Genomic DNA, 13,966 nt, shown 5'->3' with positions numbered 1-13,966 from the left:
ATTAGGAAGCTGTACACTTTTGCCTAGAAATTGAATGTTATCCTTTCTTTGGTGCAGTAACTGTTTACTGCAAACACCTACTTGCATCCCCTGTAAAGAGTCATTAAATTGGCCAAAAACATATTGAAGCAGTGCTTATGGCAGTTTGCATGCTGGATTAGGAACTAAAATGCAATCTGTGCAATTCCTCATAAAGCTTACAACCACCACAGCCTTGCCATGCTAATCACTGGGAAGGGTGTCATACGTTATACCAAGGCAGCCACAGAGTAGCTGCACAAAAGGCTGCTATGTAGGTGAAGAAAAACATGGGGAGAGGGGACATGGCAATTACTTGCATGTGTGGAACCCCACCCGATAGTCTGCCCTGATCAAGTCCTGTGCCATGAGTGGCTCCACACCATTGTACGGTGCATATAATTGCAGGGATAGAGACTGCAATATTCAACCCCAATGTGAATTATATCAAGGGGCTGTGAATAGTGAAAGGACAACCCAGTTATGACGATTCCTTTATCATAAGCTTTAAAGACTGAGGCTGGTAGATGACGAATGCAATATTGAGTTTCAATTGAAGTCTCATTTCCCATCTCAGTGCAATAGGCTCCTGTTTTTTTTTTGTGTGAATGATGAACAGAGGTAGCAGTTTGCACCCAAAAGCCTTAATTTATGCCAACAATGGAGGGAACATACAGTATATGACTTGTAGCATCCTTGTTTGTATGAGTGACACTGGGAAACCATGAGCTGTGGTAAAGTGAATTGTGCAGAGAAGTGCCCAGACTAATTTGCAGAGGGGCACACTTCCACCTTCACATGATTGCGAGCCTTTAGGTGGGTTTTTCACATGAAAAACAGTTGCTAATGGGATACAATTCCTAGTTTTTTTTAAATCTTTAATTCTATATGTGATTGTCTACAGAAAAATTTCGATAGGGGCTACTAGTGACATCAGAGTAGTATCATCTCCAGAGACAGACAATGGGGAAGAGGGACTAGAAATCCAGTATGAAAATGCATGGGCTGTGCCCTGCCTCAAACAGAAAAGGGCTTGTCTTCAAAATTAACTTTACTTTGTTAGAGCTACTCTAATGAGCTTTAAATGATTATCAGCCCACTTCAGATTGTATCTCCCAGAATGGTCTGGGGCTGACCAGAGGAACGTATTCTATAACCCTATGAATTCTAAGGTTCCGGGAGTATAAAAGTGTTTTGATTGCCAGTGGTAGATTCAGTGTAAAAATTGGAGGAATAGAGGATGCATGTATTCCCTGCTGATTTAGGTGTATTGTTGGGACCTCTCGTAGTTTAAATGATGGCTGAGGACTGGATCTGGAATTTTCAGTAAATTAGTAGAACAGTCTGGTTTGGATTTGAAGTGGGTATGTATTCTGTGCAGATATATGTTCTCTGGTAATTTCATGAGGGTATTACGTTCTGTGATGTTTGGTGTAGGTTTAAGGAAGGTGTTGTGTTCTGTGATGGTTTGGTGTAGGTTTAAGGAGGGTGTTGTGTTCTGTGATGGTTTGGTGTAGGTTTAAGGAGGATGCTGTATAGCAAACATCATAAAATACAACAGCCTCCTTAAGCCTACAGCTACACCAAACAGTTCACTCTCAAGTTCAGACATGATCCAAAGTGACATAAAGGTAACATAGACACAGAGAGACTGCAGATGCTGGAAATCTGGAGCAACACACACAAAGAGCTGGAGGAACTCAGCGGGTCAGGCAGCATCCATGGAGGGAAGTGAACAGTTGACATTTTGGGCCGAGACCCTTCATCAGGACTCTACGTAACGTAGAGCTGGCAATGGGGAGAGATATTTGTTTGCTTGTGTTCCTGTTGCTTTTTTAACACTCATGTATCATTTATCATTGGAAAATGTTATTTCTCCAAACTTCCCATACAGTGGATGGTGAACTTGTTTCAGTAAAATGACTACTTGTCAAATATAAACAGTTGCAGCTCCGTTCAGACCTCTTGTGTAAAACTCGCAGCTCTTCTGACATCTTATATGGCTATCCAGTTTTGAAAGTTGTGTGAGGGAGAATAATCAGATGACAAAAGATTCCGCTCCTTCCTACCATTGTTGGGAAAACAGAATTCACCCTCCCTGTTTCAACCACTGAGCTTCCTATGCGGTGGAGAATTCCAAAGATCTACAACCTTCCACGTAAAGAAATGCCTCCTCTCCTTGATTCTAACTGGTAGACGTTTATCCAGCTCCTGAGTAGATTAGCACAAGTGTGAGGACTTTCCCTGTGTTCCCTGGTGGTTATCGGGGGTAGAAAAAGTGAACACTGCTGTGAAAGTGGAAGCTGGATGGTCTGTATCTGATGATTCATCAGATGGTGGTCACTCACCTGCCTCACTTTTTGGGTAGTGACTTTTGAATTGTTCACATTCACAGACGAGGGGCTGTGCTAAGCTGGTGGGACCCCAGTGTTGAATGCAAAGATTCACGCCAAACCCCACATATGCTAGGTGCTGTAATCACCATCCTTCCTCAAGTACTTGGCGAGACGGCAAAGCCTCAGCTGCTAGAGAGTGCTGTGCTGCTGAATAATAGCCAGGATTGCTTCACTTCTCAGCCAGAGCCTCTGGGCCTGCAGTTCCCTTGTGTGCCCAGTGTTGGCAGCACTGAGGGCATGCAGAACTTTGATGGTGCAAGTCAGGGCAGTGGCGACTGCATTAAACCACAGGTCTGCTGAAAGAGTTGTTGATGCAGGGTTTTGAGATAAATCAGTGACAAGTGTGCAAAGATGAGAAATTCCACTCTTGCCTCGTGGGTTGTGGGTTTTAAAGACCGAGGGCCTGAAATTCTGTGTCACAGGTCCACTCTGTAAACACTGGCAGATGTCAAGTGAGAGTGCAGGAAGAAATATGGCTGGGGGAAGATTAATCTAAAGCCTGGTAATAGCTATATTTTTCTCAGCTCTTGCCAGTTGGAATAGAGGTGAAAATGTGTCGGGAATCTTTGGCAGAAAGAAAATCGAACTGATTGTAGATGATGCATTGATTGATATTTACGTTACTCATTGGTAACTATGGAAATTCTCTCTGGTAAAGCTCTGTGTGGCTTGTGTCTTTCTCTGTCAATTCTTATACTGTACACACTGGGGAGTGAATCAACATTCCACACCTCAGCTCAGCTCAGGAATGCCCCTGTCAACAACTGCACACACATAGTCCACAACAAATAAAAGTTATGTTCAGATAAGGCAGCCACTGTTGCCCAGGAGGAGTATGTGAACCACTGTGAACCCCTTGTGGACCATTCAATTCGACAGGCACCAAGCTCCTTCAGGCCATTTTTCCCAACCTTTGCTCCCAAGGAATGCTCTGCCTCTTAATGCAAAGATCAACGAAGGATTCCTTACACTGGGTTTTCTTCCTACCTTTATGGTGTACCTGAATTTTCATTCTCTAAAGGAAACCAAAGTGCAGAAATAGTGGATTGGTGCTGCAAGGAAAGAGATGTTCTTCACCCTCCTCCACCATCATGTTCAGCTCCTGTGGCCTGCTTCCTGTCCCATCTTAAGGCCCTGCCAGTGGGCTTTTGCTGTACAAACACTCAGACTGGAGGGTCTGAGGACAGCAGGATAAACTGTGGAGATCGGCCAACAGGTAGCTGGGCCACTTTACTTTTTTTCCAAGCACTATGCTGAATTATTGGTTCCTGAGTGGTGTTCTCCATCAGCAGACTGAAGGCCTGTCATGACCAACAGCTGCACTGACAGGAACTCGAGAGGATTGAGGCCCTGTTTCAATTCCATCTGGCAATGCAGGGTCCTGAAAAGGAGTGAACTGTGCCCAGGTGAGAGATAATGGCCCTGTCTAGCAGGTTGGTTTGCGCTTGTGCCTATTGGACTTTGGGCATGTGGTATTTGCCGGGACTCTGACATGGATGGGGGTGCACATTAGTGGGAAGGTTTGGGTGGGATGGGTTGGGAAAGGAAAGTCAAGAAGATTGGCCCTTTCCAACTCTCCAAGAATGGAAGCGATGCTTCTGTATTCGGTGCAATGAGGAATATTTCATTTGTACATCTGTCATAAATAACAAGTATTGTGAATCGACCTCAAAGAGCTGCCGTCACTGGAAGCACTGAATTGAGGATAGATACTCAATAGGGGATACGTGAGAAGCAGAGGCCTAGGCCTTGGGTAGAGCCCAGGGCCTGACAAGGTGCCGGGGTGTTAATCTCAAGCCTGGCTTCGTCCTTCTCCACCATAGAAGGGGATAGTAAATGACCCATGAGTGCTACTAGGGCAGAATGTGGCTAGTCTCTGTGCAGCCAATAACAGACAGGGGAGGCTTGTGAGCAGGTTACCTGCCATCCAGTGAACAGTGGGTACAGCAGGGAAACCTAAAAAAAAAGAAAAGGAAGAAAATACAAAACACATTTCAAAAATTAAGGAAATCGGGATGACAGCTCTGATATCACGATGCAGTACATTGTGTGCAAAGTTACAGGAATCCCTGTTTAATAGCCTGGGATATGGGGTATGTGGATAAAGATCAAATCATAAAGAGAGCTAACGGGCAGTCAGTTCACTGAGGAGTGGCGTTGGGAATTCTAATTTCCTATTTTTCTTTAAGCTGTCATGAAGGGGCTTGATAGAGTGTAGATATGGTGGATAAGATATCTTGGTCTTTTCGCTTTTAGTGCCAGTCTTTCTTGAGGCCTTCACTCATGAACACTAGTACTAGAAATAAAAAACATGTAGTTGGAAGTGAAACAGAATTAGTGGAACCCAGAGAAGAGTTGTACAGGCTTTAGGAATCCAGGTGGGAGGTCAATGCAGAGACATATAGCCCAGGAAGGGGTGATTAATCACATAGAAAAAATAATAACATGTAGGGAAATGAAAGAGATCTGGAACACCATAACTTGAATCTTGACTTTAGTAATGAAAAGATATGCTGCAAAATCAAGATTGTCTTCAGGTAACCAGAAGACTAACATTTATGATGATTCACAAAAGAAAGTGCAGAAATATTTTAATGTGATTTATAGAGTCATAGAGTGATACAGCACAGAGACAGGCCCTTTGGCCCATCATGTCTGCACTGACCACCAACCACTCATTTTACATCAAGCCTGCATTAATCCTACGTTTTATTCTCTGGTGGCAATTTACAGTGGTCAGTTAACCTGCTAACCCACGTGTCTTTGGGATATGGGAGGAAACTGGAGCGGCTGGAGGAAACCCACGCGGTCACAGGGAGAACTTACCAACCCCACACAGACACCACCGGAGGTCAAGATTGAACCCGGGTCTCTGGCTCTCTACTAGCTGCACCACTATGCCGCCCTGGTGTCATGATCTGGAACACACTGTAAGGATGGTAGAAACTGATGGTTTGGTGACTCTCAAAAGAGAATTGAGTAAAACATTCACAGGATGCTGTTGAAAAGAAGGGCACTACCAATGAGTTGGCATAGGCCCAATGGGCTGAAGGGCCTCTTTCTGGACCCTATCATTCTTTGAGTCTAGCAAAATAATGCTCAGTGAAGTGAAGAAAACAAATCAGGTGTTGAGATATATTAAAAGGTCGACGTTGAACCAAGAGTGAGAAGATCTTGGCACTTTTTATTTCCCCTGTTGTGGCCACACTTACATTTCTAGTTGCCTTTGAAAGGATGCAGAATAGAGAAACAAGACTGCAGCAATGTAGGGTTTAGTGTATGAGGAAGCACTATATAAGTTGAACATTCTCTCAGTGGAGAAATGAAGGCTGAGAGATGATATGATTGTTGTCGTACCTATCATGACAATTTCTACAGATTACAATGAACTACAACTGGATTTCGTGCTCATAGATGAGGAAAGGGTGGGGTTAAGTTCAAGATTAATCTGCAAAGAAGGGGGCTGCTATTGATGGAATGAGATGCATTGTTGGGATTGGAGTTTTTATTGTGAGATACCAAGAAATTCAGCTTTCTACATTGGTTGTAGAGCTTTAACTATAATTTTAACTATAATTGAGCAGGCATGGTAGTGTAGCGGTTAGCGTAACACTATGACAGCGCCAGCAACCTGTGTTCAATTCCGGCTGCTGTCTGTAAGGAGTTTGAACGTTGTCCCCATGTCTGTGTGGGTTTCCTCCGGGTGCTCTGGTTTCCTCCCACATTCCAAAGATGTACGGGTTAGGAAGTTGTGGGCGTGCTATGTTGGTGCCGGAAGCGTGGCGACACTTGTGGGCTGCCCCCAGAACACTCTACACAAAAGATGTATTTCACTGCGTGTTTCGATGTGCATGTGACTAATAAAGACATCTTGTCTTATATTTACAGTGATTGATAGGCTTGGTTTTGAGACAGGTGGGAACTGTAGGTATTTGCCTGGTTCTCCTAGTGTGAGTCTGGAGAGGCAGGTGTGTTAGGGGGAATGGTATCCATCACAGGTCACAGACCCAACCACGGGGCAGTGATGATCAGACTGGTAGGATAGGTGAGGGGAGAAGGAGTTCAGTGGCCCACAAGGGAAACATTTACGTACCTTCTCTGTGAGGCAGTCCATGCCTCCCTTTAGCTGTTGGTTTTCCTGAGGTCATGGCTAGTTTGGAAGACCCAGATGACCATTGTTAAACCAACCAAACAGGTGAAGTCAGAACTTATAATCCTCATTAAAGTATTTAACTTGCCAAGATGACCACCAAGAGCAAATTGACTGCTTTCCTTTGTTAAAATGGTTGGATTGCAGTTGGGGATTCTTAAAGTTTTATTCATTGCCCTACCTGCAAACCACCCATTTTGGTTGTTAGGCATTCATTACATGTGCAAGGCATATCTTTGAGAAAGCGCCCATGGGAATGGATGGAGGCAGTAAATGCTGAGATTCATCCAAAGTCAAAGTCGAGTTTATCGTCATATGCACAGGTGCAATGTAAAACGTAGTTGCAGCAGCATCACAGGCACATAGCATCAGTAAGTTTTTCATTGCACCTGTGTATTCATGTGAATAGGATAGAGCTATTCCAGAAATAAGGGTTCAGGTCACTGTTTGTGTCTAATCTGAGGTGTGACACATGATAAATATGCCCTACAAATTCTGAGCTCTCTCCTGCTGGGGCATACTCTCACCTCGCTCTTGGGTCTGGTGTAAACTGGCAGTCATTACTGAGAGTACGGTTACATTAACTGATTAACAACCAGAAGCCTGAGTGATGAGTTTGAAATACATCATGACAGCTGGAGAACTTAACCAAGTAGTTAAAGTAATCTGGAATAAAAAAGCTTGTATCAATAATTGTGACATGAAACTACCAACTTGTCGTAAAATCCTATGGTGTTCACTGTACTTTGGGGTAGCAAGTCTGCTGTCCTTACCCTGCCTGGCCCATATGTGACTGCAGACCTATAGGTTGATTCTTAAGTGTCCCCTAAAATGGCCTGGTTCAGACAATGACACCCACATCCTGTGAATGAATAGTCGAGCACAGTTGTTACCATTAGTTACTTATTCCGCTGAAGTATTGACAGATTGACAGATGATCTCTCCACCAGTAGTTTCAGAATTTGATTTGTAAATGACGTGAAATTTGTTGTTTTGTGGCGGGAATACAGTGCAAAGACATAAACTTACTATAAATTACAAAAATAAATAAATAGTGCAAAAAAAGGAATAACGAGGTAGTGTTCATGGGTTCATGAACAACTCAGAAATCTGATAGTGGAGGGGAAGAAGCTGTTTCTGAATTGTTGAGTGTGGGTCTTCAGGCTCCTGTACCTCCTCCCCGATGGTAGTAATGTGAAGTGGGCATGTCCCGGTTGGGGAGGGTCCTTAGTTTCTGTGTAATGATGGTAGTGAGGGAACAGGTATTGCTTAGTCGGTAGCTACTTACCTCTGCCTTGCGCCCTCTGTTGACATAGGTGCAAACAGGATGATAAGCTCCAGTTCCACAGACATATAGGTGTGTACGGTTCCAAGGCTCAATGAGGCAGATGAAATTTGCACACTCACCCTGACATAATCAAAACAGAAGAACATCATTAGTATTTCCCACACAATCATTTAAAAAATGTGTTTTAAGTGGACATTAAGGACAGTGTCGATGCTGGTTGTGAAGGGACCAATCCCTTGAGCCGATGCTTCAGGAACATGGTCTATTATCTCCCTACCATTAATGGAAAACAAATAAAACTGCAGATGCTGGAATCTGAAACAAAAATCAGAAAAGCTGGAAGAACTCAGCCAGTCAAGCAGCATCTGTGGAGGGAGAAAGCAGTCAATGTTTCGAGTCTGGGATCCTTCGCTGATCAAAGTGTTGACTGGCTTCTCTTTCCACAGATGCTGTTTGACTGGATGAGTTCTTCCAGCATTTCTGTTTTCTCGTTATCTCCATATCAGACCTGGCCCATGTTGCACTTTATGGTAAATACTAAAATGGCTAACATGTATTTAATTGGCAAATACCATCCTTCATCTTGTCAAGAATAGTCACACCGCAAAGAACATATTGAACATTAACAAAGCATATTTAAAATGATTAACTGGGTAATACATTGTATCTCTGTCACTTGTAACAAAGCTAGTTATTAATAATAAAAACTCAGTCAGGATGTAAATGTCTGATTTTGAAATGTTCTCAGAGGCTCGAGTTACAGGTTAGGTTATTTTTCCTGCAAGCCACTTGTCAGCTCCGTTACTCTTGAGGGATGAGTGTATGAAGGGGAGGAGACAGGAGAGTGAAAGGATTGGCTCCAATGGTTAAAGCTTTCTTTGTTTTTGCACCTCAGCTCTCCTTGTTGCTGAGTCACAGAGAGCTGCGTAACTTGAGAAGCAGCACATCACGAAAGAACATAAGAAACAGGAGCAGAAGGTCACTTTCAGATCCTTCAGCCTTGTTCCTCATTTGATAAGATTGTGGCTGGTCCTAGACCTTAATCCATTCTCCTGCCCAATCGCCATTTATCTTGATTCAAAAATGTCTCAGCCTTTATCATAGTCAATGATTATATATCCACAACCTTCTGGATTACAGACAATCTGAGTATCTGCATAACTCCTCACTTCAGTCAACTCGAACCACAGCAAGAAGAAGAAGAGTACCATGATCTCCAGGGCACTGGATAGCCTGACTCACAACAACTTCTTTACTCTCTAAACTGACAAATCAGTTCCAGCCATGGATGCAGGAACATCCTAATAAGGCAGCACAGTGGCACAGCAGATACAGCTACTGCCTCGTAGTTCCAGTGGGCCAGGTTCAATCCTGATCTTTGTCACTGCCTGTGTGAAGTTTGCACGTTCTCCCTTTGACCATTGGTATTGGTATTGGTATTGGTTTTTTATTGTCACTTGTACTAAGGTACAGTGAAAAGCTTGTCTTGCAAACTGATCGTACAGGTCAATTCATTACACAGTGCAGTTACATTGAGTTAGTACAAAGTGCATTGATGTAGTACAGGTAAAAACAGTAACAGTACAGAGTAAAGTGTCACAGCTACAGAGAAAGTGCAGTGCAATAAGGTGCAAGGTCACAACAAGGTAGATCGTGAGGTCATAGTCCATCTCATTGTATAAGGGAACCGTTCAATAGTGTTATCAGGGGTTTCCTCTGGGCAGGCCACATTCCTCCCACATCCCAAAGTTATGCGGGTTGGTAGGTTACTTGGTCCCTGTGAGTTATTCCTAGTGTATAAGTGAGCAGCGGATTCAGGTAGGAATTGATGATACCGTGGGGAGAAGAGGTCTCATTAGGAGGGAATGGGATTGCTCTGAGAGCTGGTAAAATTGGAAAAATGGTCTCCTTCTATATAATAAGAAAATATGGACAATGGAAAGGTCATTGACTTGAAATGTTAACTCTGCTCTGTTTCCACAGATGCTCCTTGACCTGCTGTACATCTTCATGAGAACTATGAACTATGAGACTATTGAACAGATAAGATGGACTCTTGACCTCACAATCTACCTTGTTATGGACTTGCACCTTATTGTCTACCTGCACTGCACTTCCTCTGTAACTGTAAAACTTTATTCTGCATTCTGTTATTGTTTTTACCTTGTACTACCTCAATGCACTGTTGTAATGAATTGATCTGTATGGACAGTATGCAAGACAAGTTTTTCAATTTACCTCAGTACATGTGACAATAATAAACCAATTTACCCCCTTAAAACTCCTTCTTCTCGCCTTAAACATATTGTTTTTAACACTATTTTGGTTTCCTTGTTTAGCTTGATATTGATGTTGTGAGATGCCTTGGGACTTTTTACCTCGAAAACTGATCTACATAAATGCATCTTGTTGCCGAAGAGTGAGATTGCCTGACAGGTAATAGGGTTTAAGGGGTAACACACAAGAAATGTTGGAGGAACTCAGCGGGTCAGGCAGCATCTATGGAGGGAAATGGACAGTCGACGTTTTGGGTTGAGACCCTTCATCAGGACTGGAAAGAAAGAGGGCAGAAGCCAGAATAAAAGGGTGGGTGAGGGGAAGGGGGAGGAGCACGAGCTGGCAGGTGATAGGTGAATCCAGGTGAGGGGGCAAGATATGTAGGGGAGGGAGGGGAATTTATTGCATCCGGTGCTCCTGGTGTGACCTCCTCTACATCGGTGAGCCCAACACAGATTGGGGGATTGCTTCGTCAAGTACCTTCACTCCATCCGCCATAACATCCGGGATCTCCCAGTGGCCAGCCATTTTAATTCCACTTCCCATTCCCACATTGACGTGTCAATCCATGGCCTCCTCTACTGCCAAGTTGAGGCTAGACGCAGATGAGAGGAATAACACCTCATATTCTGTCTTGGTAGTCTCCAACCTGACGGCATCAACATCGATTTCACTAACTACGGGTAACCCCTCCCCTCTGTTCTCTCTCCTCCCCGCCCTTTGTTTTCCCTTATCTCTCTGGCCCCATTACCCCTACTCTTTCCCCTCCCCCACCCTCCTGACCTGCCCCTCACCCACGCCTTCCTCCCTCTGCTTCCCCACGTCCTTCCCTTTACTCCATGGTCCACTGTCCTCTCCTATCAGATTCCATCTTCTTTAGCCCTTTGCCTCTTCCACCTCTCACCTCCCAGCTTCTCACATCACTCCCACTCACCCCTTCCCCCCACCTACCTATCTTCCCTCTCACCTGGATTCACCTATCACCTGCCAGCCTGTGCTCCTCCCACTACCCCCTACCCTTTTATCCTGGCTTCTGCCCTCTTCCTTTCCAGTCCTGATGAAGGGTATCGACACGAAACGCCGACTGTTCATTTCCCTCCATAGCTGCTGCCTGACCTGCTGAGTTCCTCCAGCAGTTTTTGCATGTTGCTCCAGATTTCCAGTCTCTCTTGTGTTAGGGTTTAAGGGGTGATGCCTTGTATGTTTAGGTGGCTGGGTGCAGGTGGCTCTGCAAACCTTCCTGTGCATAGAACACCAACAAGTCTGAATCCACTCTTCAGCCTCCCTGCCCTAATTCATAAAAGACAGCTACTATGCCAGAAAAAAAACCATTTTATTCATTTGCAGTCAACAGGAACAATCTGAGTAAATCCAGAAACATTCATAAATGCGATAAGAGAAATTTGTACATCTTGGCATGTCTGCTAGAAAATCTCTAGAAGGTTGGTTAATTGGTCCCACAAGCATTCGTAGAGGCTGAGTCAAAAAGTAATTCTGGTGAGGTCCTGGAAACAGAATTGCTGACGCTAGGTCGGACACTCAGTAGGCAATTAGGCATTTACTGCTGCTTGTCATAGTTTATTGAAGCAATATTGCTCATTTAATACTTGTGATTCAATGTTGTGTGTTTATAACACAGAGCAATAAACAAAATAGTTCAAAGGAATGAGAGTGCCCTGGACTTGCTATGGAATTCTTAAAGGTGCCAACTTGGCATGACTCTTGCTTTTGGATCAAAAGAGTTGAGGGCTCAGAGTCCTACTCCAGCACCTGGACCCATGAATGAGGCAGATAATTCAGTGCAGCGATGAAAGGTTCCGCAGGGAAGAAATTCTTCCTTGGTTGTGTGCACTAATTGTGTGATCTAATTGCAAGTGTGCCCTGAAACCCACTTCTGAAAATCTGCTTCACTAAAATGAATATAAGCAAATTTCAAAAGCACAGTTAGCTGCAATTTTAGTTGTGCCTCAGAGGACAAGTTATGTTAGACCAAGCTTTCTTTTTCAGATGCACACGGAAGTTATTAAAAAACTTACTTAGCTCTTTTTCTTTGACGGGAGAGATCAGGTGACCTGGCTAACAATTCTCCATCAACTTCAGATCGACATTTTCTGTCGTGGCACCCTACCTGTTTGCAAATGGTTGTGTTCTTTACCTTATGTAACAATAGTCTCTGTACTTGAAAGACAAATTAAAGGTTGGGACCTCCTGAGGATGTGATAAACACTGTATACCTGCTATTTGTGTAATGTGGTGAATGGCAAACATTCTTTCCATACTTGTGCAACTTTAGTCAATGAAAAGCACAGGCAGGTCAGATAGGGCAAGCACTTACGTTCTGATCTTTACCAGAAAGAACGCATTCATCTCGTCGTTGCTGACTGACGGACCAGTGAATCTGAAAGAAAGAAATTGGAACATTGGTCTTCATTGAAAGAATTATGGATATTACAGGATACAAGCCCTGCATGCCTGTGCTGGCTGCTGCTCATTCTTCACCAGTGCTCTAATTACATTTCCCTATGTCCTTTTATAATCTTTCTTTTTCAATACTTGCAGTTAATTTCGTTTTGAGTCTCAGAACGAAGGAAACTCTGGTTCCCTACTGATTACTGAGGGTAAAGTGATCCCTGTCCCTTAAATATCAATGGAACAGATCAACGTCTTCTTATAATAATGCTCACAGACTGCAATCATGCTTACTCTGTGATAATGCTCGTGTTCTATAATGCTCAGTTTGTGTGATAATACTCACAGGATCCAATAATGTACACATTGTGTGATCAGCCCCACAGCTTGTGATAATGTTCACGCTGTGTAATAATGCTCATACTCTGTGATAATGTTCACACTGCGTAATAATGTGCACAGTGTGATAACTACATTGTGATAATGCTCATACTTTGTAATAATGTGTACACTGTGATAATGCTCACACTGTGATAATGCAGTGTGATAATTAATACACTGTGATAATACTCACACTTTGTAATAATGCATACACTGTGTAATAATGCTCACACATTGATAATGCACACAGTATAATAATTAATATACTGCAATCATGCTCACATCTTGTGATAATGTGCACACAGTGCGATAATACTCAGCGTGATAATTAATACACAGTGTGATAATGCTAACATCTTGCGTTAGTGCTCACATAGCGTGACAATGCTCTCACCTTGTGTTAGTGCACACATAGTATGATAAAGTTCACACCTCGCAATAAGGCTCACACCTCCCAATAATGATCACACCGTGTTAGTACATTGTGCGATAGGCTCACACTATGAAAATACTCTGATATTCTCTGATAACGTTCACACCGTGATATTGCTCCCACTTTGTCGTGATGCTTATACAGTGCCATAATAATCACACTCTCTGATATTGCTCACACAACAGTATTGTAACCACCCGGGGCTCTCTTACTATCATGTTGACAACTTGTGGATACAATGAGGATGATTTCCAATAACTCTCCCACTGACATTATGGGAGCTGAGTGGGAGAACCTCTGTGAATGTTGTATCTTGATCTTTTATTTTATGTACCCTCAAAATCATAATTTTCAAAACACTGAAACTTTGCTAATTAAATGAAAAACAATACACATTTTGAGCCTTCATTCATAGCTTTGGCTCCTCAACCTTGGTATAGTTTAAGTGCCATAAATGGGTCTTTCCGTGGCTTTATCTCCAATAACAGTGGAGGAAGTGAAAGAGATTGATGAAGGCAGGGCAGCAGATGTTGTCTACATGGACTTTAGTAAAGCATTTGACGAGGTCCTGCATGGTAGGCTGGTCTAGAAGGTTAAAGAACATGGGATCCCAT

General features: G+C 43.3%; 1 protein-coding gene across 2 annotated transcripts in view; it reads right to left on the bottom strand.

Moving 5' to 3' along the window:
• sema3fb (sema domain, immunoglobulin domain (Ig), short basic domain, secreted, (semaphorin) 3Fb) overlaps nt 1-13,966 on the bottom strand; it is a 228,048-nt gene that overhangs the window by 55,942 nt on the left and 158,140 nt on the right. The window contains exons 4-6 of one of the 2 annotated variants that reach the window (XM_052017645.1): nt 12,465-12,527; nt 7,853-7,972; nt 4,335-4,370 (exon numbers count right to left, since the gene is read on the bottom strand). In XM_052017645.1, the coding sequence (XP_051873605.1) occupies nt 4,335-4,370; nt 7,853-7,972; nt 12,465-12,527 (219 nt within the window). The remainder of the gene's footprint in view (nt 1-4,334; nt 4,371-7,852; nt 7,973-12,464; nt 12,528-13,966) is intronic. The other variant, XM_052017646.1, reaches the window with a different exon arrangement.

The sequence above is a fragment of the Pristis pectinata genome, chromosome 6 (genome assembly GCF_009764475.1).
Source record: "Pristis pectinata isolate sPriPec2 chromosome 6, sPriPec2.1.pri, whole genome shotgun sequence".
Taxonomy (NCBI): Eukaryota; Metazoa; Chordata; class Chondrichthyes; order Rhinopristiformes; family Pristidae; genus Pristis; species Pristis pectinata.
The sequence above is the reverse complement of the archived record's forward strand: the minus strand, read 5'-3'. Positions and strand labels throughout refer to the sequence as shown.